The 27,973-nt window shown below is 53.0% G+C and overlaps 1 protein-coding gene across 9 annotated transcripts in view; it reads left to right on the top strand.

Moving 5' to 3' along the window:
• ZMIZ1 (zinc finger MIZ-type containing 1) overlaps nucleotides 1-27,973 on the top strand; it is a 241,568-nt gene that overhangs the window by 143,484 nt on the left and 70,111 nt on the right. For all 9 annotated transcript variants that reach the window (XM_030940491.1, XM_030940490.1, XM_030940489.1 and 6 more), the window contains one exon: nucleotides 2,276-2,381. In XM_030940491.1, coding sequence (XP_030796351.1) covers nucleotides 2,276-2,381 — 106 coding nt within the window. The remainder of the gene's footprint in view (nucleotides 1-2,275; nucleotides 2,382-27,973) is intronic.

Raw genomic sequence — 27,973 nt, 5'->3', positions numbered from 1 at the left:
CAAAGCACCTATGTGTGTGGGAGCCAGCATTTTCACTGCAGCACCTGTAAGCATCAGTGTTTCCCGTTGACAGCAACCTCACTATTGCACCAGTCGGAACAGGCCGCTCTGTGCTCACAGGCTTTCACCTAAGGTTCTACGAAGAGGGAGGGCACCAGAGTCCACATATGAGCTGCAGTGGCAACCTCCAGTCCAGAACCTTCCTTCTCACTCTCTGGAGGAGAGTCTGCCTGCAGGCTTGAAATATTCAACAGGCCATAAAGAGTTAGGGACCTTGGTTTTCCCATGTGGACAGTGAGACTTATGGTGAGGATGTCCTCACCCTGGGGTGGCCCAGAGACTGGGACATGTAGAGGGGCAAACAAAGCCTGTGGGAAAGAGGCCTAGGGAGTGTGGAAGACTTCTGTGCCAGGGGCTTCTGTTTGCAGCAGAGACGCTGAGCAAACATCCTAACCTGACAACATCCTTTTTCCTCCCAACATGGCTCAAACATTAGCCCTGCACAGGAGGGTGCAGGGAGGGCCACAGTCCCATTCCAAGAGTCACTGGTGATCCTGGGAAGGGGAACCTGTTGGCTCCTCCCTGATTCAGCAGGGGACATTCTCTGAGTCTCCAGTGTTATTTTAAATGGGTCTAGATAAATGATGTTCCCACCCCCTTTAGCCCCAGAGCCCCTTTCACAAATCCCTGAGATATAAAGCGGCGATGGGGAACGATTCTGTTGGATCTGGGGGCCAGGCCAAACCCCATGGCAGTCTGAGGCCCCTCCAGGCGCCTCTGGAGCAGGTGGTTCCTGGAGGCTTGGCAGCTGAGCCCCCCTTTTTCATAAGTACCAGCCTACTGCATCTGGGTGCTCTCCCCACTCAGCCATAGCCACCCCAGCTGCTTTCTGAACAACTCCATTTTCCAAGGTCCTTCCTTCTTAATAGAGAAAGCTAATTTTGCTGCTGTTAATGAGGAAGGCGGGTGTGAGGGAGCAGATCTGGGAGTCGCGGGACACCTGGAAATGGGTGGGGACAGAGTGAAGCCAGAGGGGCATGAGCTTGCAGAGCCATCCGAGGGTCCCCTGGAGCGCCCCGTCCCACGCTGCCCCCCAGGGGACCAATGGCCCTCCCAGTCTCCCACCTCTCACCCTGCCAGCCCCTACTTCTGAGATTTATAAGGAGATGGGTGGGACCTTCAGGCTGCAAACACATCGCTGCTGTTATGGAAGCCCCCCATTTGCTGGGGCTTGAGGCTAGAGACAGACCCTAGGCTGAGCATGGGAGTCCTGCAGTTTCTAGCTAAGGTTGAGGGGGCCGCAGGGTGCTTGGCATGGAGCAGCATTAGGATGCCTGCCCCATCCAGGAAGCCTTAGTCCATTAAACAGCTCTGACCTGAAGCCTCGTGGGAAGCAGTTTGTTCTAAATCACTGCTTTTTTTTTTTTTTTTGAGAAGGAGTCTTGCTGTTCTGCCCAGGGTGTGCAGATCTAGGCCCACTGCAACTTCCCCATCCCAGGTTCAAGCACTTCTCCTGCCTCTGCCTCCAGAATTGCTGGGATTACAGGTGCCCGCCACCATGCCCGGCTAATGTTTTTTATTTTTAGGAGAGATGGGGTTTCACCATGTTGCCCAGACTGGTCTTGAACTCTTGACCTCAAGTGATCCACCCTCCTCAGCCTCCCAAAGTGCTGGGATTATAGATGTGAGCCACCACACCTGGCATCAAATCACTGCTTTAGATGAGGTGCATGCTGATTCGGAGGGGCAGGCCTGGGCCTAAGAGTCTGCATTTGTAACAGGCCCCCCTGTGATGCTGATAGCCCTGGAGTAGGAGGGGCAGTGAGCCCTCCCCAGCAGTGCGTGCAGGAGCTCAGTGAGGGGTGGGGGAGTTCCTGAGGGCCCAGGGCATGGGAGGGAGATGGAAGAGCCACACAGATGGAGCAGAGACCCTTAGGGCCCACCTTAAGGATGGTGGTACAGGATCTCCAGCCGACTTCTAGAATGTGGTCGAATCTGAGCCCTTGGAAGCAGCGGGGCCTATGGGTTTGCTGTCGGGCCCATTGTCAGCCTGGGAAACCCCTGAGGACGGGGCCAGGATCCCAGGGCCTGGCACGGAAGAGGTGTTAATCAGTATTTGCTGAGCGACTGAAGAAGGCACGGTGGATTGCCGGCTCCGCCTGATGGTGGGGGCCTGCCTTAGCCTGCCTACCTCACCCACTTCACCTGCAAAACGGGCATATCCACTGGCTCTGGGCTCCGTGACTCACCTGCCCTCCTCCCCTCTTGCTGTCAGGTGGTCAGTCGGGTGGCAGCCCAGCAAGGCTTCGACCTGGACCTTGGCTACAGACTACTGGCTGTGTGTGCTGCAAACCGAGACAAGTTCACCCCGAAGTCTGCCGGTAGGTGTCCGTGGGGGACTCCGCGATGTCATCGGGAGGTAGGGGAGGGGAACTGACTCTAAACCAGGCCTGTCTGCTGCCCCTGCTAGCTGGTGCCTCCATTTGTCTAGTTGTAGTGCGAGCCCCTGAGGAAGAGCTACTGATCCAACAGGCTCTGGGACCCACGGATGGGGCTGTCCCCGTGCCTCTCCCAGGGAGTATGCTTGTCTCAGAGGGTACTGCAGGGCCAGAGAGGGTCCCGAGGCACACCAAACCCCAGCAGCAGGCACTGTACTACAGGCAGGACCAGCATCAGTTCACTCCATCACCACGGTAACCCCTTGGCATAATCACTGTGATCTCCCCATTTTACAGATGAGGAAACTGAGGCTCACTGACACTGAGGACATTTCCCAAGGCCACACAGCTGGAAGGCAGCACAGCAGGGATTTAAGCCCAGGCCTGTACTTCAGAGTCAGCATTCTTAACCTTTATACTCCACTACCTTCATTCATTCCCCAAAAATTGTTTAAAATGTAACAAAATTGAAAACAAAATGAATCACTACACTCAGGGTTCCGTATTACAACTTTGTCATCACCTGCGGACCCTCTATTAAGCAGGGGCCGTGGAGAGTGCCAAGCAGCATTCTGTCTGGGAGGGCTTTGAGCACTTTTTAAAGATACAGTTTTATTTTACATTTCCCACCATCCTCATAACCTTGCTTAGGCCTCAGGCACCCTGCTAGCTTTAAGCCGGACAGACCTGTCACTTGCTAAGTGTGTGGTCTCTGAGCCTCAGCTGATCTCTCAGGGAAGGCAGGAATGATAAGGAGGCCCCTGACTTCAGGGGTCATTGTAAGTGCTAGAAATCCATAAAGTGCCTAGCACCGTGTCTGGATATTGTTAACATTCCTTATGGAGTCAGGACAAGCAGTTGAAAAAGCAAAAAAGAAACAGTTATTTCCTTTGTATAACAATAAAACGGACATTTTCACTGAATTCATCAGTCAGTTCTTTGGAGTGTATATAGACACAGCCTTCATGAAAACGTTGTAAGGACATCTCACAATGTGTTTCCATAAATATGCTCAACTTATAATCTCCTGTGTGCGAGTTTGTGCCTCTTTCCATGTAAGTTTACAGTCTGCACACGTGGATGGCGTTGCACACGTAAGTGTGTGGTGGCCTTATTAGCCAATAGCTACTCTGAAACCCTTGGCCCACCTGCATTGGGATATTGCTGTCGTATTGAATTGCTTGCCAGAAAATGGTCTTGGAATCTCACAAGGGACATCTATTCCTGATGGAGTGTGCTGTTTTAATAATGACTTAAGTCAATACAGTGTTGACAAGGTAGAAATGACTTATCAAAGACATGTACCTCTTGACTGCCCATACCGTGCAGGCACCCGGCAAGGGCTGAATTTACAAGGGCAACTAAACAGAAAAGGTCCTGCCTCGAGAAACTCACAGTGCAGGGCAGGGGCCAGCAAGCTTTTTTCATCAAGGGCCAGACAGTATATATCTTAGGCTTTGGAGGCTCTGTGAAAGCTGCCATGGGTAGTACGTAGAGGAATGGGGTTGGCTGGTTCCATGAAAACTTTATTTATGAAAACAAGTGCTGTGTGCAGTGGCTCACCCCTGTAATCCCAGCACTTTGGGAGGCTCAGGCAGGTGGATCACTTGAGTTCAGGAGTTTGAGACCAGCCTGGGTAACGTGGTGAAACCCCATCTCTACAAAAAAATACAAAAATTAGCTGGGTGTGGTGGTGCACACCTGTGGTCCCAGGCTGCTTGGGAGGCTGGGATGGGAGGATCACTTGAGCCTGGGAGGTGGAGGTTGCAGTGAGTCAAGATCGAGCCACTGCATTCCAGCCTGGGTGATAGAGCAAGACCCTATCTCAAAACAACAACAGCCAAGAAACCAGAACAAAAAAACCAAGTGATTAACTATACTTCCTGATCCCTAGTCTAGAGGGAGAGGAAAACATTGACCAAATAATTAGAGGTGTGTGTGTGTGTGTGTGTGTGTGTGTGTGTGTGTGTGTGTAAGCTCAAGCTGTGATAAGTGCCTTGAAGGAAAAGTGAAGGATGGCAAGGGGGTGTTGTTGAGGGCAGACCACTCTGGGGTTGTAGCAGTCTCCCCCGAGACCCAAAGGTTGATAAGTGAAGAAAACGAGAAAGAGCATCTTTGCAGTTAAGGGGACAGCCTGTGCAAAGGTGTTGAGGTGGAAGGGGAGCATGCACAGCTTTTTGTCAGAACTAAGAGAAAGGCAGTGATTCTGGAGCCCAGAGGCAGGGGGTACATGGCAAAGGTGAGGCTGGAGAGATCAGCAGCAGCGGAAACATTCAGGGCCTATCTTGGAGGTCACGGTCTTTGTCCTGAGAGTAATGGGAACATGGCTAAATGCTCATTTTGTGACGACGGCTCTGGCTATAAAAGAACAGATTGCACGGGGGCTGGAAGCCCACCTGGATGTAGGTGGCCAGTTGACAGATCACTGGGGAGGTCGGGGTGAGGATGATGGTGGCTGGATCAGGAAGACGAGAGTGGAATGGAGACAGAGGGATATTTAAGAGGCAAAACTATGCCACAGAGGCAGAAGGAGACCTGGAGAATGGGCTTTCCCAAGAGCCCAGCGCCTCTCCAGAGGAGCAGGAGAGACTCAGGTCTCCCTGCAGCCACTCCACAAAGGGTCACTGAAACCCCTGCCCTGCTGGTACGTGCTGGGCGTTCTCATATGTTTTGTGGCAGTGCTCAGCTTTGTGAGACGCGGAATACTATCTACATTTATGGATGAAGAAATGGAAGCTTAGAGAGGTCCTATGACTTACCTGAGGTCACCCAACTCATAAGTGATGGGCTGGAACCTGAACTCCTAGCCCCCTGGCTGCAGGCCCAGGGCTCTGCCTGCCCCATCACAGCAGGCCTGGGCAGCCCTCCATTTCTGTTGGAGAGGGCCCTTCATGCTGCTCAGGTGTCGCTAGCAAGGCCTCTGAGTGGCATTCCCAGCATCACTTCTTCGCTTGAAACAGGGATTTGTTCTTTCCTCCATCTGCACCCCCGCTTGAACACAGCCTTTATAATTTAGAAAGCCCTTTCCCATGCATTGTGTCTGTGAACTCACGTGACCCTCTGACACTACACAAGCTCCCAGGAGATGAATTCTCAGTGCACCCATTCTGCAGCTGAGAACACTGAGGCACAGCAGTGCCTGTGGCTTGGCCATCCTTGAATTTCCTTATTAGGAGTCAAACCCTTGTCAGTGCCCACAGCCATGACTAACTACCTTTCAAGGCCACTCCTCCAGACATACGGGCTCTTGGGATCCCAGTCACCCCCTGCTTGCCCCATCTTCTGAAAAGGAAAGGGGGCCAGTCTGAGTGGGCAGCCTCCACCTGCTGGTTTTATTTGAGGGGTGAAGGGCCTGCCAGGGACAGGCTGGGCCATAAGAGGGGTGGAGGCCATGGCAAGCCAAGCTGGGACCCCAAGTCCCAGATATGGCACCGGCGCCGGGCCTCCTCTTGGCCACCTGTCTGAGCTGTGGCCTCGTCTGTGAAGACAGCTGATTTGTCCACGTCATGGGCTGCCTGTGAGGATGCAGTGGGACCCCCTATATGGGAGTGAGGAAGGGGCCCAGTTAATACCTGACACACACTGGGGGCCAAGTAAATACGACCCTCCAGACTTCCTCCTCTGCTTCCGTGTGTCTGTCTCTTAGCCAATGTGACTCCCAGCCTCTCTAAGGCCCTTTCTATGGCAGCAAGCCTGTTTTCCACTGGCGTGTCTCCCCTTGTCTCTGTGCATGTGAGTGACCTGCAGTGACCCTGCCCCTGGGCACAGCCCCAGTGTGCCTGTGTGGGGTTGGCCGCTCCCACCCACCCAGCCCACTCCCAGGGAGGCCTCTGCAGTTCCAGAACTCGCTCCAGCCCCCAAGCCCCTTCAGCCAGTGTGGACCACCTGTCCGCCCTCCTGCCTTTGCACACCTGTCTGACACGCCTGGGCAGTTCTGCCTTCCCAGGGCTTCCCACTCTGTTCTCTCTTTGGTCTCGGTGTCTGTAGGTCTGTCTCTATGCAGCGGCCCCTGTCCGTCTCTAGCTTCCCATGGCTTTCTCTGCCTTCCTGGGTTTCTCTGGGTCTCAGACTCTCTCCCTCTGTACGTCTGTGTGTATGGTGTGTGTGTGGCTGTGTATGTTTGTGTTGGGGAGAGTATATGACTTTGTATGTGGGTATATGCCTGTGTACCTGTGCATGTCTCTGTGTGTGTCTGCATAGCTGTGTACGTGTGTGTATCTGTGCATGCTATGTATGGCTGTGTACATGTACATGGCTGCGTCCATGGTGTATGTCTATGATGTATGTGTACCTGTGTGCGTGTCTGTGTGTGCGTGGTTGTGTACATGTGTGTATCTGCATGGTGTTTGTGCATGGCTGTGTATATGTACATGCTATCTGTGTCTGCATGCATGTTATCTGTGCGTAGGTGCATGCCTGCGTGAGTCGCCCTGGCGCTGCGTCCCCCTGTCTGTCTCCCTTGTCAGGAGGCCAGGCCAGCCAAGGAGGGCAAGGATGAGATCATGCAGTGAGCGAGCTTGGAGCGGGGCTTTGTCAGGAGAGCTGGCAGTGAGCCGGCCGTGGTGCAGGAGCACGTGTGTGCATGTGCGTGCATGCATGCGTGTGTGTGTGCGTGTGTGTGTGTGTCCTGGGAGAGTGCTAAGGAGGCGAGTGCAGGCAGTCATTGCAGCAGCCGCCAGGCAGGCGGCTCCATGCGGCCCTGGACGCCCAGCCCCCAGCTCTTTGTTCTGGTGCAGCCTTTAGCCTTAGAGCGCGCTCACAGGAGCACGTGCGTGCGCGGGCGGGATCCTCCTCCTCACCAGGCCCCCTACCTCCTCAGTAGAGAAGGTCACCTGTCCAGCCTGGCATCCTGATACTCCCTTGATTCTCCCCAGGCCTGGCCTTAGCATTGCCCCACCCCCACCCTCCATGCCAGCCCGAGGGGACTTGGCGGGCAGCGCTGAAATGTCAGCCTCCTCAGCACCAAGCAGTCCCATGCCTGCTGGCATCGTGGGCACCAGCACCAGGCTGTCACCATGTCGAGGTCCCCAAGAGCCTTCTGCCTGTCTCAGCTCCTGTCCATGCTTGAAGAAAGCCGTATGGCCTCAGCTGACCCGTAAGCAGCCAGTCGCTGTTGAAATAATCGAATAGGGAATGCCGAAGCCTAGGGCCCAGAGAAGGGGAGGACGCAGCCCAAGTCCTAGCGAGGCAGGGCCAGAGTCCAGAGGAGAGCCCGCATGCCTGCTGCCTTCTCCCGCCCTTCCTGTCTGCCTGAGGCAGGCCTCACAGTTGTGGGCTCCCACCCTCATGCTATTGGCGGAGTCAAAATGCAGAGAGAGCAGCAGGTACAGAAGGCCTTGGGGCTTCCACAGGATGTCCTGAGACAGGTCATCAGAACTCAGGAGAGTGGTCAGAACTGGAAGAACTGCCACTACTGAGAAAGAGGCCGGTTTTCCTTAAGGATGAGTGACTGGTGGCTGTCAATCAGAGTACACAGACTGGCTGCCCACAGACACCTGAGGTTGGACCCCTCAATTTTTTTTTTTTTTAATGCATACAAGTTGCCAGCATTCACTGTTTAGGAAATTTGTACAGTAGAGTCAAATGCCTGGCTTCCTTTGAGTGGGAATCTTGGACCCGCATCTTCACAGCTGACTGGGACTGACAGGGTGGTGGTGGCTAACCTCTGGGACAGGCGCTGTGCCCTCCCCATCCCTCTCTATTGTCTCACACGCATGGCCTTCCCCACCGTTGGAAACCAGCCCTGTGGACATGAGTGTTTCTGACCTCTGTTCCAAGGACACCCTCACATCGCAACGCAGCAGCCCGAGTCCTGGGTCCCACGCAGAGTGAATTGCTTACTTTTTGTCCACAAACATCTCCTCAGCCTGGTTTTCCTGGTGTTTTGACAGTCCCCAGAGGAGCTGACAGCCATGGGAAATGTCAGCAGATCACAGGAGGGGGGCTGAGACATGCCCTGGGCCTCTGGCCAGCCTGGGAGGTAAAGAATCAGGAATGCAAAGGGGTGCATGTCTCACCCTCCCTGGCTGTGACCTGTGGTCCATGGAGAGAGTGCTTGGGAGAGGCTGGGTACTTCATTGGAGCTCTCAATCCCAGGGAGCTTCTATAACAACTGGTGCAGCAGCCCCAGGGCTCAGAGAAAGACCCTGACCCCAAGGGCCCTGGAGAGTGCCCCAGCCTTCAGATTGTTGGGAGAGGCACAGGCGTCAGAGACCAGCCAAGTCATTTCTATCTCTTCTGCTCAGGACACCTTAAGCCAGGCCATAAACTACTGTTTCAACTTCTGTCTTTGAAAGCCAGCCCTCTTGCTGTCACCTGGCTGAATGGTGGACTCTCAGACGCCACGGTGGTGGGGACATTCCTGGTCTCTGTTGGTGGCTTGACTCCGATCTCCACCTCACGCCTCCCTTGTGGCTGCTCTCCACCCCTCTCTGCCTCTGCCCACCCTAGAACATGCACCCGCCTTCCCTTCACTGGGAGGACAAATGGCCTTATTCAGGGACACCCTGCCAGAGCTGTCTCTCTAAGACAAAGCTGTGCGCAGCTCTCCGTGAAAAACAGCTCTCGGCTGCCCAGCGAGCAGGCAGGATTTGTGGGTGCAAATTGCAGGGGATTTGTTACCAGCTGTCGGTGCCCCAGAGCCAGTAGGCAGGCAGGCCCTTGCCCTTGAAATGCCAGCCGCCTGGCAGGCTGGGGCACCTTTTCAAGGCCGGGACAAACTTCCTCCTGGACACCGGCCCCCACCCCCACATCCGAGCTCAGCAAAACTGGGATGTTGGGAGGGATTTGGCTTCCTTCCTCCTGCTGGGCTGTCTCCACCGCCCCGGGTCAGGTGCCCCTAGAAAGGGCTCTGGATTTCATCACCCGGCCTCTCGGAACTGACTCATGGTCAGATCTGTTTAGTGGACGAAACCTGTTCACGCGCTCACCTCCCTCTGTTTCAGTGCCATGGGAAAGGCAACTGGCGCTCTTATCAGCATGCCCATTAATAGAGGAGGAAACTGAGGCTCTGAGAGAAGACACAGACCCAGGTCACATGGCTTCTGGTGCTGGAAGCAGGACTGATTTCTGAGATGGTCAGATCTGGAGCCCAGGGAACCACCTCCCTCTGAATAACCCTGGGTGAACTGGTGGGTGGCCTGGCCTGGGCCAGGGGCCCTGGCTCCCGTCTCCTCCCCCACCTCCCTGAGGGATGAGGCCTGAGATCCGGTGGCCTCACTCTGCTCTTGGAGAAAAGGGATGGTTTATGGACACAGTGTTCCCAGGCCAAGGAATTGGGGGGAGGGGCAGCTATGATGGTCCCTGGGGTTCCAGGAATGAGCAGTGGGGAGGGGCCCTGCCATGCCCAGAATGAGAAAGGGCAGATGTGGAAACAACTTCCAGGCTATTTCTATGGCCATTAAAATGAGGTCTCTAAAGAATGATGACTGTGGGAATGCTTATGTGTCATATTAACTTTCTAGAAGGATAAAAAGTGCTAGACTTAGTATGATCCCAGCCAGGTACAAAAACAAAATGTACATGTATTTAGGCACAGGCACCAGAAGAGAATATACCAAAATGTCAACTTACAAGTAATGGATCTATCTGGATGGGGCTGGGGGGTGACCCTTTTCTTTGTTTCCCACATTTTCTTCTTTCTGTTTTTAAGCAGAAGCTGCAGCGGTCGTGGGTTTCTTTAGAGTTATGGTTGGAGTTGGCAGGGGCGGGGTGAGAAGGAGAACCGGCAGCTCCTGGCCGGCTCAGCAGTTCTCCTAGCGCAGCCCTCTCTGGTTTCCCAAGAGCTCCAGGGGACGGCCTCTCATCTGGGGTATTAGCTCATCGCTGGCCCCCCTGCCCACAGAGCGGGGGTGTGCACAAGGATACTCTGGGCCGAGCCAGTGGGTACCTGCTTTCCATGCCTGTCCAAAATGAGAGGGGAGCCTGGAGAACGGGACCCTAAGAAGGGCCTGCTTCTGTTACTAGGGCCCTCAGCCGCCTACCTCCTATGCCGCCCCACGGCCACCTGATTGGGACAGGGGATCTGCACAGTGAGTAGGAGTAGGGATTAACGAGGTCTGTAGTAGGGGAAGGCCAGGCTGCTGCAGGCATTGTAGCCAGATGATGTGTGTCTGAGTGTGGGTTCCCAGAGGCAGAGCCTGCGGTGAGGATTCCAGTGCAAATTGTTCCTTTAGGATCCCAGAAAGCACTGATTGAGAAGTGGAGGAAAGGATCGAGATGGGGAAGTGAAAAGAGTGGCTAGGAAGCACGTAACCTGCTGTGGACACCTGGGGCTCAGTCCTGCTGGGAGTGCTGGCAGCTAGAATGTGCCCCTTACCCACCTGAGAGGCAAGGAGGAGGAGGCATTTCTCCACCATCTCTCCACCATTATTGGGCGAAGTCGGCTTGAGGTTGGGGAGCAGGTGGATGAACCCTTGGCACTCAAGTTAGCAGAAAATGCCCAGGCAGAGGCTATGTAGAAGAGGCACCCACAGTGCCTGCAACAAGATGCTTTCCAGACTCAGTCACTGGCATCACACCCTCATTATCTCTGCCGTAGTTCAGTACTGCTTGTATTAAGATTGAGTTCTTAATATTTCTTTTTTTTTTTTTTTTTTTTTTTTGAGACAGAGTTTCGCTCTGTCGCCCAAACTGGAGTGCAGTGGCCGGATCTCAGCTCACTGCAAGCTCTGCCTTCCGGGTTTACGCCATTCTCCTGTCTCAGCCTCCCGAGTAGCTGGGACTACAGGCGCCCGCCACCTCACCCGGCTAGTTTTTTTGTATTTTTTTCAGTAGAGATGGGGTTTCACCGGGTTAGCCAGGATGGTCTCGATCTCCTGACCTTGTGATCCGCCCGTCTCGGCCTCCCAAAGTGCTGGGATTACAGGCTTGAGCCACCGCGCCCGGCCTGAGTTCTTAATATTTCTTAAAGGAGATTTTATATTGCTTCCTTAAATAGCAGATCAGTCTCCCTTACCACATTCTGAAACTGCCAAAATAAAGACAACAGATACCATACCTCGTCTCCTAGTTTAGCTACAGGTGACTGCTCAGTGATGGAGGGTGAGCCATTTCTCTGCCAGTTAAAAAGGGAGGTGATGGCTGGGTGCAGTGGCTCGCTCCTGTAATCCTAGCACTTTGGGAGGCTGAGGTGGGAGGATCACTTGAGGCCAGGAGTTCGAGGCCAGCCTGGGCATCATAGTGAGCCATCTCTACCAAAAAAAAAATTAATTTAAAAAAAAAGGGGGAGGTGAAGGGTGAAGGGGTTTAGAAAGGCTTAAAGACCACTGAGCACCAAGCTACTGAGCCTGTCTTGTGAGAAACAACAGCATGCCAAAGATGGAAAGACAGCTGAGGTTGCAGTGGTTCTCCCACTGGGAACTGTGACTACCTAAGCAACCTGGGAGGCCATATCACCTAGACCACACTTGAGGGTGCCCTAGTTAAGAAGTGCGGCTCTGAAGGAGGCTCCGGGGCCTGGGGTAGACTGCACCCTACTCAGCAGCCATCTCATCCTTAGTGTGGTCCATCTACAGCATTTCTCTGCCTTCACAGCTGCAGGAAGAATGATGAGGCTGTGGGTGTGAGAGTGCCTCTTAAAATAAAAAATACTAAACTGGAATTTTAAGGGCGAGGGACGATAAGCTTCTTGTGCCAGGCCCACCCCATGCTAAGCACAGGGCTTACAAACACATACACATGCAATACACACAGTGCCTTCTCTCCTGGTCTGAAATAAGTGAATGTTCCCATTCTGTGGGTGGGAGATGGCAGTAACCGTGCAGGCCACACAGCCCTTAACCCTCCTTTCCATGTCCAACCCTATGACTCCTCCAGATGAGCTTGTTCCCATTTTAAGGAAAAAATGGAGGCTCTGAGGGGTGGGGAGGTCTTGGCAGGGCAGAAGTGGGATCAGAGCTCTGGCCAGGCCGCCGTGCATCTCTGCAGGTCACCAGGGACTCGGTGGTGCTCCCGAGGAGCTGGAACAGCTTCTCTAGAGATGCGGGGCCACAGGTATCATCGTGCCTGCCTTCCCAAGCCTTCCTGCATCTGCCTCTAGCCACCCTACCTATAGGTGCACCCAGGACAGAGGTCCTGCCAAAACAACCCCCACCAGCACCGCCCCAGGTTGCCCTGAGGATGCCATGGCTGCCCAAGGAGTTAATAAAGCCATTGGCAGCAATTAATTCTGCAGCGGAAAGAGCCAGGTAAGAGGATTAAGGAAGCCAGAGCTTTGGTTTTAAGATGGAGCTTAGCATTCTCGCCCCCAGAGAAGGGATTTCAGGGGATTCGAGGGTGTGAGAGTGAAATGGAGCAGGGCCTCGGCAGAAGGCGGGCAGGCTGGTTGTGGAACGTTTTAACCAAGTGTTGCAAGCCACAGTCTTGTAAATACCTTGTAAATACCAAAGTATGTACCTTCTGGGTTAGACAGACAGATAGGCATTAATGATGATACGGTTATCATCAGTTTTGCCTCTTTAGACATACAGAGCCAGGACAGGTCGGGGAAGGGCATCTGGATTAGGAAAAGATCTGATTCCTAGCCCCTTTCAGTCATGATACAGCCGACGTTAAGGTCTGCATTTTCTCTGTAACATGCACTGCCTTGAGTATCCATGAACTCACTTATCCCACATGGTGATCCCAGATACTCATATCTACCTCATTTTACAGATGAGGAAACAGAGGTTTAGATACATTAAATAATTTGACCAGGGCTTTCTGGCCAAAAAGAGCCAGAATTGTGATTCAGACAAGAGTATTCAACCCCAAAGCCACCAGCTGCCCCTGCTGTCTATGAACAGGTGAAAATGAAGTCCTGGGAAAGACACACTAATGATTTGAGAGCTGCCAAAGATCACCTGAACTGCTTGCCAGTGGAGGCCTTAAGTGTTTGACAATGATTTGTCCTTGCTGGTAGGTTAAACACCCTCCCATCTTTGGGCTCATTCAAACACTCACGGTCCCTTGGATGATGAATAGCAGAGAGCCTGGGTCAACCCCAATTTCAAATATTTTTTCCAGAAGCCATTCAGCTGTTGCATAGAGAAGAATAGTCATTAAAAAGCATGGATTCTGGAGCAGCCTGTCTGGGTTTGAATCCCACCCAGCCCTCTGCTCGCCAGTTCTGAGACCTTAGAAGAGTCAGTTAACTTATTTGTGTCATGGTTCTCTCATTTGACCAAAGGAGATTATAATGATGCCTATCTCATACGCTTTAAGGGAGTTAAGGTCTATACGTGCTTAGAACAGGGCCAGGTGTATAGGACATGCTGTATATGCGTGAGAAATTTTATTCCAGCGTGTTGGCATTCATGCTCTCTGGAATGCCTCTCATACCTGGAGATAGCACAAAACCTAGTGTTGTGAAAATATGGAACCCTTATGTGTAGGTAGGGCCAAGGTAAATGCCAGCCACGCCACCTCCAAGGGTTTGGAGATGAGTGGGACCCTGTTAACTAAGGTGGGGTAAATGGGGCCTCCAAGACAGCAGAGGCTTAAATGAGGTTAAGAATGCATCCCGCCGGGCGCGGTGGCTCATGCCTGTAATCCCAGCACTTTGGGAGGCCGAGGCGGGTGGATCACAAGGTCAGGAGATCAAGACCATCCTGGCTAACATGGTGAAACCCCGCCTCTACTAAAAATACAAAAAAAAATTAGCCAGGTGTGGTGAAAGGCACCTGTAGTCCCAGCTACTTGGGAGGGTGAGGCAGGAGAATGGCATGAACCTGGGAGGCGGAGCATGCAGTGAGCCAAGATCGCGCCATTGCACTCAAGCCTGGGCGACAGAGCGAAAACTCTGTCTCAAAAAAAAAAAAAAAAAAAGAATGCATCCCCCCTTTCCCCAGAAAAGAATCTGAGCCACTGTGCAGGAGGCAGGCAGCCCTGCAGAAGGGGAAAGTAGAGAGCTGGCAGAGGGAGACTGGACAGGCACAGCACCCTGTCTGTGCCCTGGGCAAGGGATGTTTGAAGGCCTCTGTCTCACCATTCCCATCCTGTCTGTGCCCTGAGTGAGGGAAACTTTGAGGGCTTCTATCTCGCCAAGTCTTCCCAGCAGCCCAGCCCAAAATTATTTAAAGATTGGTAAGAGGAAGAGAAAGTAACATTTAAAGTACCATTTATTGAGCTACTGTTTCATGCCATGCATTGCTGCTGGGTATTTTGTGATCCTCGTGAGAATCCAACCCATTCTATAGATTAGGAAACTGATGCTCAAAGAGATTTATTCACTTGTCCAAAGTAGCTCAACCCTTTGTATAACAGGCAAGGGATTAGTGAAGACATAGCTCTGAGTGGATGGATGTGTGGGCCCGTGAGTCTGAAGAGAAGAAGGAAGAATCAAGAGATTGGGGGAGGAGGGGTGTTGACCTGGGCCTGCCCCAACCCCAAGTACAGTGCTCCTTCTCCTCCTCCGTGGTTGTGCCTTCTTCTCTTCCTCCTTCCCTGGGATCAGACTCATTGTGAATGTGCCTCTCGCCTGTTCCCAGGGCCCATCTGGCACACAGGGGCAGGGAGGAAGGCTCAGGCCAACAGACCCCTGCCCTCTTGCCCCTGTGAGCTGTCCAGGTCAGTGTACATGGCAGAGCAAGGGCTCGGAGGTGGGGGTTCAGGCCCTGGAAATGGGTCTCTGCCTGCAGGCCCCTAGCCCCTCCTTGCCTCCACCCTTTCAATGGTCCCCAAGTCAGGGCCAGCTAGCTTCTGGTATGGGGCTAGTCTCAGGCTATGTAGAGCCCAGTGCTGGAAACCAGAATGAGGGGTAGTCTAGGGCAGGGACCTGAGCTTAGGCTTCAAGATCAGGCTGACGTGGGTCTGGTTTAGCTCTGCGATTTCCAAGCTATATGTATCCCCGGCCTCATCTCCCAGCCTCTCATGAAATGATAGGTACCAAGTATGTAGCATAAACTGTCATCTCATGAGGGCTCTGCATGTATAGTTCTGATTATTTTGAAGTCCTGCTTTACAGTGCAGGCTCTGAGACCTACTTGCTATGTGACTCTATGCAAATCACTCTCTCCTCTGAGCTTGGGGTCCCCCAGATCTAGAATCCAGCTCTCCTGGCTGGAGCAGCAGCAATTCTGTTTCCATGGTAACCCAGCTGTCTCTCCAGGGACCATCTGGATCTCCTCACTCTGACAAGGTGCGGCCCAGGCAACCAGGTGTTTGTGTTTTGCAGTGGAAGCTCTGCAAGGTGGTAATTCCCCTCACTGGGGACAGGGCGGTGGCCAGGCAGATGGCTGGAGGGAAGCAGAGCCTCCTTGCCGGCTGCCTGTGCTGTTCTGGGCCCAGAGAGACACAGAACCCAGAGCTCGGGAAGTCTGGCTGAGGCTTTCCTTGAAGAGTTATTAACAGATGCTTCATTATATTCCTAGGAAAGCTTCCTGGCTTGTTGAGGCTGGCCAGGTGAGAAACACTGCCTGGGGCTGGACTCCTGTAGGGAATTCCAGAGGACCCAGTCTCACCTGTTTGGGATGAAGAGACACTATTGTCTCTGCAGGAAACAGGAATTACTGGGGGGAAACGTTAGCAATCTGCCTTTCAAACAGGCACATAATTATAATGACGGCAGAGACTCAGCGCACAGGATAAGCTAAATTCACCCCTTCAGCGTGAGCTCATGGGTAGCTATTATGTGCAGACTCTGTGATCCGTGCTTAGGGGACCCTGTACTCCCAAGGAGCTCACAGACCCAGACCTGGCAGGGACATGCTTAGGAAAAGATGGTGTCAACAGACCCACAACACAGAACCACACTGTGGGGTGGGGAAGCAGAGAGTCGGAACCAGCCACTTCCAGCAGGAAGTTTCCAACCTGGACTGAGTTGCAACAGTGAGGGGACAGTCATCTGCCATCAGTTTACATAGGTGAGCCCCTTGACTTAAAACAGCCCGCAACGGGGATCCCCTGTGCCTTTTTTCCAGATGCGGAAACTGAGGCTCAGAGAGGTTTAGTCCCATGCCAAGGGTCACACAGCTAGGGAGGGACTGAGCCAGGATCAGAACTGGCTGATTGCACCCTGTGTGGGGATGCTGCCCTCCTCCTTGGGTTGCCCCGGGAGGCTCCGGCTGAGCAAAACAGTTCTCTGCCTCTGTCCTTTTGGCTCTTTCTCTCTCTCTCCGCCCCGCTTTCTCCTTCCTCTCTTTCACTCTCCCTCTGTCTCCTTTCTTCTCCTGTCCCTCTCTCCCCCATTTCCTTTGTCTCTCCCCTTTCCCCTTGGGAGCACTGCTCCGTGCACCATGGGTCCTGCTGCTCGGCTCTGCCAGGGTCATCTGCAGCATCTGCTCTAGATGACCGGCTGCCTGCTCACGGGCTGCTGCCCTGCTCCAGTCCTGGGCCACGCCCCCAGAAATGCCTGCTGTTGTTTAGCTCTGCCCCCTCCTGAGGACCCTCAGCCAAGGAAGTGACATCATTGCATACATTCCCATTTCCTCCAGGCTCCGTGTGGTCTTCAGCCCACTCTCAGATGTGCGCCCCAGATGTTTAGAATCACTTCCTCCCAATTAAGCGTCTGCCAGGAGGCGAGGGGCCCTCCTGTGTGCAGGGCCCATGTCTGTTCAAAAGGGTCTCGGAAGAGAGAAAATGGGAACTCCTCCCTGCACAGATGTCGGGAAAGTGGTGTGTTGTTGAGCTCCCTGGGGAAGCCAGGAAGCCAGCGCTCTGAAGCGCGCTGGATGCGGTAGAGGTGGTGCCTGTGCTTGATTGTCCACCCGTGTGGAAGCACGAGGATGTGCAGGTGTCCCAGTGGTCTCCAGGGAGAGATTTGAGTGTCATACCCTGGAGACAGGGCCTCTGTGCCTGGTTCTCCTCCCTCTCCAAATGGGAAGAACTGTGGGAGGAGAAAAACAAAAGAGAAGAAAGACACTGCCCCTCTAAAGAAGGAGGGCACAGGTGCCGAAGTGGCCCCATGGGTCAAGTCCAAGGGTGCGGACCCCTCCTCCGGGGACACTCATGCCCTGCTTGGACCTAGGCTAGGTTTTGAGGTTCTGGTCCTATGCCTCCTCCTGGGGTGCCTTTGCTCTGTGTCAGAGTCACACGTCCACACAGCTAGGCAGGTGACACAAAGATGGCATCTCACTGAAGATACGGAAGTGATCAGGGGCACCAGAGTGCCGAGCCCCACCAAGGGGACAGCTGCTACACAGGGGCCACCTGAGGCCATACCTGTGACACACACCCAGAACTGCCAGCACTTGTGATTCTGCAAGAAGCTTGGAGTTTTTTTGTTGTTTTTGTTTTCGTTTTGAGACAGAGTTTCACTCTTGTCACCCAGGCTGGAGTGCAATGGCGCGATCTCGGGTCACTGCAACTTTCACCTCCCAGGTTCAAACCATTCTCTTGCCTTAGCCTCCCCAACAGCTGGGCTTGCAGGCAACCGCCACCATGGCTAATTTTTGTATTTTTAGTAGAGATGGGGTTTCACTTTGTTGACCAGGCTGGTCTTGAACTCCTGAACTCAGGTGATCCGCCTGCCTCAGCCTCCCAAAGTGCTGGGATTACAGGTGTGAGCCACCATGCCCAGCCTAGGAAGCCTGGTGTTTTTTGTTTGTTTGTTTTGAGACGGAGTCTCGCTCTGTCGCCCATGCTGGAGTGCAGTGGCACGATCTTGGCTCACTGCAACCTCCGCCTCCTGGGTTCAAGTAAATCTATCTCAGTCTCCCAAGTAGCCGGAATTACAAGCACACACCACCACACAGGGCTAAAATACAATTTTTAATAGAGATGAGGTTTCACAATGTTGGCCAAGCTGGTCTCAAACTCCTGACCTCAGATGATCCACCCGCCTCAGCCTCCCAAAGTGCTGGGATTACAGGCGCGAGCCACCGCGCCCGGCCGTGCCTGGTGTTTTAATGCTATTGACCACTCCAGTGCAGCCAGCCAGTCCAGTGAGGCTGAGGCTGGATCTCGGGAGGCATTGGGCTGAAATCATTTGAGGAGCAATGGACCCCTGACTGATGGGAGGAGGGTCAGTTTCTGGAGAATCTAGTGGAGGTTGGCCACCTTGAGCTTGCCTCCTGCTCTCCTGCTTTAGAGCTGTGTGACTTTAAGGAACTGACTAAACCTCTCTGAGCCTCAGCTGTTGCATCAGGAAATGGGGCTACCTGTAACCCTCGCTTGGTGCTGTTTGTATTGAGGATTAAATGGGAGGATATAAGGAAAAACTGTGTCCTGTATGTAGTGAAAACTCAGTGTCTTGTTTGCTACATCCCAATGACTGAGACAGAATAAGTGAGTGGGTAGTACCCCTGCACCCCCGCAAAAATCACTTATGGGAGGAAGATGGCTCGTATGGGAAGGGGAGGATACTGTGTGTTGGACAGGAAAGGGGAAGCAGGAAGACAATGTCTTTTTGGAGATCACAAGGTACATAATAATTCACAGGTAACATTATTGTTACTGTTCCTCTCTGCCATGAATGTCAGAGTGTAGAAGGCTTTGAGGATCACCTAGTCCAAGCCCCAGTTTAACCTGAAAAGCGACTGGCACAGGGTGGGGGATGCAATCTTCCCAGCATCCCTCATCGTACCAGGGGCAAGGCTGGCATTACTCCTGCTATTATTGCCACCATCTCCTTATGTGAAACCCTAACATCATCCTACTACTACTGCAAATCAATTAAGGAGTTGCCATGTTTTAGACGCTGGGCAAAATACTGCATGTACATCCTCTCCTTTCAGCTTTACGAAAATATTAAGATGCAGGTGCAGAAGGAATGTGAGCTAAACCCCCTCCTGCTTCTTCTGAGTTAGTGTCCCTGTGCAAGGTGTGCCACTTTGAGCCTCCATTTCCTCATCTGTGGAATGGGAACAGCACCACCTGTCCCCGGGGTTCCAAGCATCCAAGGGGCTAAGTGATATGAAGTACTGATGCCCAGTACTGGTTCCAGGAATGTCTGGGGAATCTGGAGGCTGCCTCTTGGCTCCTGACTTCCAGCCCCAGCCCCCCCACCCCACCCCACCAAGGCCTCTGTCAGTACTGGTTGTTCCTCAGTGCAATTAGGTAATTAGGCCAAATTCAATTACACACCACACTCCCAGGTTTGTCTGGGGCCCAAGGTGGGCATGGGCTCCCCATGTTGAGGGGGAGCAGCAGAAGCACTGGCTTGGTTCCCAGGGCTGGATCTTCCCACTGTACCTCCCAGAATACTGCCTGCATTGCAGCTGGGGAAACTGAGGCAGGGAACAGGCAGCGTTGCTTGGCCCCTGCCTTTGTTCAGGCTGCTATAGCAAAATACCTTCTACTGGGTAACTTATAAACAATAGCAATTGATCACTCCCTGTTGTGGAGGCAAGATCAAGGCTCTGGCAGATTTGATGTCCAGTGAGGGCATGCTCGCCGTAGATGGCACCTTCTGGCTGTGTCCTCACATGGCACAAGGTGCAAAGAGCGCCCTCAAGCCTCTTTCATAAGGCACTGGTCCCATTCATGAAGGTGTATTCCTGATGACCTAATCCTCTCCCAAAGGCCCCAGCTCCTCATACCATCACAATGGATTAGATTTCAACACGTTAACTTAGAGGGGCACAAACACTCAGACCACAGCAACCCCAAACCATAGCATCCCCGGGGCTGAGATCACCATGCCTGATTTTTTTCCCTTCCTGGAGCGCTTCACCGCAGACTGCTGGCCTGCAGCTCACCCTCCCTTTCAAATTCATCAGCAGGGACCTGGCTCCTCATTCCCTGGAAAAGCCCAGATTGGTAGGGAGCTGGGGGCGGGCCTCAGCTGCCCTCTGCCACCCCTGGATTTGTGGCAGTTTCCCATCCTAGCTGCAGGCTGGCACCCAGCTGCTGCCCAACACTTTGATCAGTATATGGATCTTTTGGGAGAGCAGGGACTCCAGTGAAGTTGGGCAAACCAGAGTGTATATATGTCTTTAAGGGACTTGCCGGGGGAATCAGGCGCGAGCAACCCAGGCTGAGGGCGGCAAGATGGTCCTCCTGGAGACCAGGCATGACACTTCTACGGACCACATCATTTGAGGCCTTGAATGCCAATCTAAAAAGTTTGAACTTGATCTTGACACCCCTGAGGAGCTAAGGAAGGTTTTAGACAAGGGATGATGTGGTCAGGTTTGCCTCAGCAGGTAGAGGAGGGACCTGGGTGCTAGAGGCAGAGAACACAGTTTGGAGGCTGGTGCAGCTGCCAGCACACGAGTCTGCTGGGGTGGAAATGTGCCGTGTGTGGAGGGAGAGAAGCAGAGGTGACTCCCCGGCAGTGCCTCGTGCCCACACCCTTCCCTGGGCCTCGGAAGCTCAGATGGTGACATGGCTGTTTTATGCTTGACTCTTGACTTACCAGTTCTGAAGATGGTACACAATACCTTTCCCAGGAAAAATGTCTTAACTTTGGATTTCACTCTGAAATGAAAGTGGTTTTATGGAATTTTTCTTATAAGCACAAAAATAATACATACTATGTATAGGACAATCAAGGAATACAGAAAATTATAAAGAAAGTAAAGCTGACATCCCACCACTGTGGAATAACTTGGTGAATATCCATTAGTCATGCAAGAAACATTTAACATACTTAATGGGTAAATGTACTTAACAGATAAACCGCAAATAAATATAGGAGAATGGAACCATAGAGGGCCTGCTACCTTGGAACCAGCGTCTTTGCCTTGACAAAATGATGTGTGTTGTAGACCTCTTGCCTGGTCCACCTGTCAGACTACTCCAGCCTTTACAAGGAATTAGCAGGAGTCAGTTCAATAATGACATTTCTTCTTGGAGCCTACCCAGCCACACTTGGGGAGGCCAGCGCCCCCGGCAGCAAAGAGAGGTATGGCATCTACACTAGATGTCTTTATTTGGGGAGAGGGTATTAGGGTCCAGAGAGGGACAGTGACCTGCACCTGGTCACACAGCAAGCTCACAAGCCTCTTTCCGGGTAGCATCTGTCTTAGTTGGGGACTTGGCCTCCCGGGCCAAGGAGCACGCACTTTTGCGAGCTCAGCTCTACAGGTCCTGATTTCAACATCAGGCCTCCCACTCCTTGCCCTGTCCTGGCGGCCACTTTTGGATTTCCCCCAGACATTCCTATGCAGCCTGTCAGCTCATGTCCAGAGCCCCTGGAGGTGGGGGATACCTGGGACCACACTGGGGAATGAAGGAAGCCGCTGGCTCCCCTCGTCTGCCATGGACCAGGAACAAGGGGCTGGAAGGGAGCAGGCACTCGGAGAACCTCCTCTCACACAGGGTGATGGTGAAAGGAAGGCAGGAAGGTCACACCAGGTGATGGAAGGACTCCTGGCAAACTTTCATGGGCTTGGGAGGTTCCTAAAAGTGCGCAATTACTGCCCAGAGCACACCGAGGTGCTGGGGCTTGCTTCTCAACCACCTTACCTCTACTTTTACCTCTCCTAGCACCCCACAGCAGACCTCAGAAGCCATAAGCCCACCAGTACAGGGTCCCTTCTGTAATTCTCCATCCTCAGCTCATACACCTCAGGTGACAGGCTGCTCCCTGCTACTCCCTCGCAGCCCTGACTATCAGAAATTCCTTCCTTCTTTTGAGCCCAAATCAGGTTCCCCCACCCATCTTCAGGATGCACGTGACTCCCACAGTAGGGGAAGGAAAGAGCCAACAAGTCCAGATCTAGCCCTGACCTCCCTGTGAGTAGGAGGTACCGAGTAGGGTAGACCCATCCCATCAGAATCCCACACTGTGCTGGGAAAAAGAGGCAACTGATGGACAAGAGTCCTTTAGAAGAGCATATCTGCCTAGGGCTTTACAGTTTGCAGGGCATGCCCTGGACGCTGCAGTTGGCAGGAATACAGTACCAGGAGAGACAGCTTGGGGCCCAGGAACAAGCCAGGAGTCTGGGGTTCTAGTCCTGGCTCTACAACTAATTTGCCATGTGACTGGAGGCAGTCCCCACCCCCTCGTTGAACCTCAGTTTCCTCATTTGAAGAGGGCAACAAGGGCCTCTTTACTCTGATGTCGATTGAGCTGGCGATTCCAAATGGATAGGTAGAGGCTCTGTCAAGAAAGGGGCTAGAAGGAATAGGCCACACATGGTTTCCAGGCACAGTGGGTCCGATGGAATGGGACACCTGGTATTGCAGCCCTGCCTGATCCTGCAGCCTGGGCCAGAGTGTGTGAGTGGCCCCAAGTCTTTTCCCAAAGCGAGCCTCACTTTCTTCCACTGCAAAGTGGAAGCTTTGTGCTCAGCTGCCTTGTGAGCCTTTGTCTGGGAAGCATCAGGAACGGAATTTGGCTGCTCCAGCCCAGACAGGGAAGTGTGCTGCACAGCCAGGCAGGCAGATAGACAGTCCAGCAGGAAGGCAAATTGCATTTCCAACTGCGGGGAGCTTATGTCAGTCCAACCCTGGGGCCATCCGGAAGCCCCCATCAAAGCTTTGGTCTGGGAGAAGCAATGAAACCCCAGGACTGCTGAGGCACGGACATTCGAGCTGCCTTTGCCGTCCCTTCCCTTCAGAGGCGACTCCAGAAATCAATGGGAAGAGATTCATTAGAGACCTGGGTGGCACGCTCCCCACCACCTCCGGCAGCCCCTTTGTTAACCAGCCTGAGCTTCCTGTCTGAACAGGCTGCCTGCCCCTGAGAAACAACCCAGGTTCTAGGAAGCAGGTTGGAGACCTAGGCTCTGAGCAGGGCAGCAGGGCCACCACACACCCTTAGAGGCTGTGATTGTTTGCTATGCATTCAATCATTTCTTGGTTCACTCATTCATTCGGGCAGCTGGTCCTTGTTTCATTCATACAGCTAATATTTATCAAGCATCTGCCTGGCATATTTTAGATACTGTCAATATAACACATCCAAAACAGATGAAAGTCCGAGTTGACATGGAGCTTGCCTTTTAGTGAGGGAGACAGCGTTAAACAAGGTAAATAATTGAAATACACCAGCCGTAAATGCTAAGGAGAAAGCCACATCAGGAGACTCACAGGCATGTCAGGAGGGGCTTAGTTGTGGTCAGCGTGGTGGAGGCGGCTTCCTGGTTAACGGGTCCGCGGAGGGAAAGCCTGCAGGAGGCAGGGATGTGGGGATGGAGCTGGGGCCACCTGGAGAAGAGCATTCCTGGCAGAACCCCTGGAGGTGCATCGGGTGCATTCACAGCTAGAAGGGCAGCGAGGCTGGACCAGAGTAAGCCGAGGGGGACTGGAGGGAAATGAGGTTAGAGAGATGATGGAGGCTGGAGGCTGGGTCACGTGGCGGCTCAGCCACAAGGACTTGCATTTTATACCAATGGAGCCAGAGCAACATGAGGAAGGGTCTTCAGTGAAGAATGTTTTGTGACTTAGGTTGTTTTAACAGGATTGTCTGTTGTAGTTTGCTAAGGCTGCCATAACAAAGTGCTACACAGCTGGTGGCTTACACAATAGCGATTCACTCTCTCACAGTTCTGGAGACCTAAAAGCCCAGAGGAAGTTGTCAGTAGGGCCAAGGTCCCTCAGAAGGCTCTAGGGAAGGATCTGCTCCAGGGTTCTCTCCTTGCTTCTGGTAGTTTCTTGGCTTGTGGCAGCATAACTTCAGTCTTCACGTGGCATTGTCCCTGCGTGCATGTCTCTGTGTCTAAACTTCTTTTTATAAGGACACTAGTTCTGTTGGATTAAGGCCCACCCTAATGACCTCATCTTAACGTGGTCATCTGCAAAGGCCCTACTTCCTTCCAAATAAAGTCACATTCACAGGTTCTGGGGGCTAGGACTTCAACATTTTTTGTGGGGACCCAGTTCACTCTCTAACACGATGGCTTCTCAGTTGGTCTTTCCTAGAACCTGGTGTTAGGTGGTCTCACCCTCATTTTACAAAGGAGGAGGTTGAGGCTCAGAAAGCCTAACAGCTCGTCAGGGCCACCAGCTAGTCAGAACTCCTGAGCCTCAGCCTCCAAATCCAGGCTCCTCCCTTTCCTCCACAGCCCCTCTGTTAGCCAGGAGAGCATGGCCAGTTCCTTCCTGTCTCCACCCCAGCCCTGGGGGCAGCCCCAAGCCCTACCAGGCTCCCCACCTACCTCGGTAGCCCAGGGCTGAGCAGGCTCCTCTGAATGACCATTCTGTGTCTGGTTCATGGGTCCCCTCCCCTCAGAATCCTCTCTTCTCCAGTCTGGTAGTATGCTTTCCTGGAACCCCAGTAACCCTGCCCTTATAGAACTTCTCGGAGGTCCTGAGTGGAAGTGTGGGGCATGGGTTGGTATTGTTTTCAAAATGAAATGATTATAGGATTTGGGTGGAAGCCAAATGCAGACTGCTGGGAATGCAGCCTGGGTCCAGGATAAGTGACCCTGCTGGAGGATACACCCAGGAAGGGGAGCGAGGTGCAGTGGCAGGAGGCTGAGAGGCATGGAGGTCTCGCTGTGCATCGTGCCCCTGTCCTCCACTCAGGTGGAGCCCCAGCAAACTCAAAATGTCACATGAATGCTTCCAAATGCATAGATGCTAAACTCTAAAAAGAAACACATGAAGCAAGAAATATTTCAGTATTTGTAATGTGGTATGAGGGAAAGAATATAAAATAGAGTTGGGGACATGAGCTCTCATCACAGCTCTAACTGGCTGTGTGACCTGGAGGTCACCTTCCTTCTCTGGATCTTAGAGTCCCATTTTGGGAATATGTGATGGTTATCAGTGCATACTTTTGAACTGGATTGCCAAGTCGTTTAAACCCTTGGGCAAGTTGTCTAAACCTCCCTGCGCCTCTGTTTTAGTTTCTGTACGGTGGAAATAGCCCCTATCAGAAAGGACTGGTGGTGAGGATTGTTAGTATTTGGAAAATGCCTGAAAGTGAGTAACCACGAGCTGCATATTACACCAGGAGAGCAGAGGCCAGGATCCTGCTTGGGCCCCTAGCTCTGTGACCCCGTGTGTGGACACGGGTAGGGTTCTGAGGTCTGGTGGGGACGCCTGCATTGGCCAGGAGCTCAACTGCAACTGTGCCTTTCATCTTAAAGACTAAGTGAAGACTTGAGGAGGTTGACCAGGACAAGGGAGGAAAGGGAGGGGGGACAGAGAGAACAGTGTCATAAAGACACATGAAAGTTTGTTCCCTGACCCCTCGGAGATGGTCAGAAGCCCCAGGAGGGGGTCTCTGGAGGCAGAGACCCTGAGTTGTCTCATTCCCAGGGCTGCTGTTTGAGCCTTCCTTGGGCAACTGAGCTGGCTGTGTGACAGATGCTCCATGGCCAGGTCCCCAAATGCCCACTCTGTGCCCTGCACTCCCATGCATCCTGAGAAGGACCAGGGATGTGAAGGTGGATGGCCCCGGCAGCTCCCAGGGCCTGAGCTCATGCCTGTCATTCTCACGTGAACACATGGCTGGGGCTTCCTTGTCCACCTCACCCTCCCTCAGAGCGCCTACCGCCCGCATGGGTGACATCTCCAAGTCATAGGATCCTTGCTCAGCTCTGCTGAATCAGCAGACCCTGCCTGAAGAAGAGCTCTGTGGCTCAGAACCCGGCGCCCAGCAGAGCCGTCCCTGGCTTCATTGTTCTCCCTCTCAGCGGTCAGAGGGAGCTTAGCTTTTGTATGCTGGTCTTTCCTTGCTAGTGGCCTCTCAGCCCCCAGCCCTCCCACTATACAAAGCCTTATACAGGAGGTGACCCAGCCCAGAGCCACTTTGACCCCTGGGTGACCTACATTCTAAGTGGCTTGACTCTTTTTACTGGGCAATGCTGGGACAGGATCCAAGAGGCCTATCCCTCTGTAGGTGAACAGGGGAGCCCTGGAGAAGGCCCCTCTCTGCGCCACCAGCTAGACTGAAAGGGTCCCCTCCCGCCCCCACCCCAACCCCAACCAGTTGGTCTTGCAGAGGTGGGTTCTGCATGGCAGGCTCCTCCAGCTGGGTAAAGCATCCTCCCTCCCCTTGCTCTCCCGAGCAAGCTACCATCGCCTTCCCCGCTGAAGCGCCGTGATTTATCGTCGGCTCCTCGTCGCCAGGGCCCACGGCAGGAGGAGTTCAAACACCCGCGAGAAAAGCCACCCGCTATTGATCCCCGAGTCAGGCCTCCCTAGCGCTGGCGGGCATTCATCAAGGAGCCACAGCGCGGGGGCTGCAACTCGCCCTTTCTTCTTCCTTTCTTCTCTCTCTCTTCTCTCTCCCAAGTCATTCCCCTGGGGCTATGCCCCCCTTGCCGAGGTCACTCAGAGAGCTCACGGAGTGCCTGCGAGCTGAGGTGGAGAGCGCCTTTGTCTGTGGCCTCTTTGCTGTAGATCCTTATCAGGGGGGTGGAGCAGGCTGCTTTGGGCCCCAGGCTTTTGAGCAAATCTTTGGAAGTTGGAGAAGTGGAGTTGGAACTCGGAACAAGTGGAGAAAGCCCTCTGAAGCAGAGACTAGTTGGAGTGCCCATATTTCTGTAGACCCAAGGCTTGTAACTAGAAAGAGTTTGCTAACCAAATGGGCTGAGAGAGCCTTGAAATTAGCATCTGAAAACCCCAGCATTGGCCTGGAGGCCTCCCGCGCAGTCTGGTGAATAGATGCTTGAAAACAATTTGTTTTCCTAATTACGTAAATCTAGTGAAGAGTATTTATCTTTTTTTTTTTTTTTTTTTTTTTTGGCTTACCTGGGGAAAGTCTAAAACCTTTAGTCTCTAGCCAGAGGAGCGTATATTAATTCTCTTCTCCAGCCCCACTCTATGACTTCCCAGAGTGGGTCCCTGGGAGAACACGGAGATGGGGTAGGGAGACTGGCAGGTTGTCTTATTAAAGTTTCCTGGGCAGTGCCACCAGGTTTGTGTCCCTCTGGTGTAAACCTCTGCTCAATTCCAGTCCAGATTCTGGCTCAACCTACCAAAGTGGTTTTGCTGAACTCAGCCTCTGGGGCTGGCCACATGGTACCAACATATATAGGATACTTCAAAAATTAATTTGGAAGTCCCAAACATGCGGGTCTTCGGTGGCTCAGAAAGCCCTAAGGATCAGATTAGAATAGTGAACTGTCATTGCACAGAATGGGGAAGGGGGTGTGTTCTGGTTATTTCGGATGGTGGCTCTTTGGATTCTGGATAATGGAGGTCCAAGTGCTGACACTGTGTAAAACCAGATTAACGGTAGAAACTAGATCTTAGGTACATCCTAAGTGTTCTCTTGGAACATTTGAGCCATATTGTCCCACCCCATCTGTTTTCTGGGTGTCACTTGCTGAGCAGTGGGCTTTAGAGTAGGTCAGTCATCTGGAGGATCTGCAGTGGGGAGATGGGCAAGTCTTCACTGGACCCCTGCCTGCAGTGCTGCTTGGGAGGGCAGGGCCCCAATGGATGTCTCAGTGAGTAAATGACTGTCCCCAAAGAAGCCATAATAACCTACAAGGAGATAAGATGGAGGTGAGAATGAGCAGAGCCTGGACTTTGTGCAAAGCTGAAGGGAAGTCCTTCCCCTGGCTGCCCTGGGGTTGGCCTGCCAGTAAGGGGATGCCAATTAATTTCCCTTGCAGGAAGCTAGTTCATGTCCAAAAGGCGCAAGTTATGAAGTACGAATTAATCCATTTAACCAGCTCCTCGGAGGGAAAGCCCATGACAACTGCATTTCCAAATGCCATCCTGAAAGCGATATTTCAAGTGGCAGTGGGTGGGATTAGAGCCTGCTAAGGATT

The sequence above is a fragment of the Rhinopithecus roxellana genome, chromosome 11 (genome assembly GCF_007565055.1).
Source record: "Rhinopithecus roxellana isolate Shanxi Qingling chromosome 11, ASM756505v1, whole genome shotgun sequence".
NCBI lineage: Eukaryota > Metazoa > Chordata > Mammalia > Primates > Cercopithecidae > Rhinopithecus > Rhinopithecus roxellana.
This window is presented reverse-complemented; position numbering and strand designations above follow the sequence as displayed.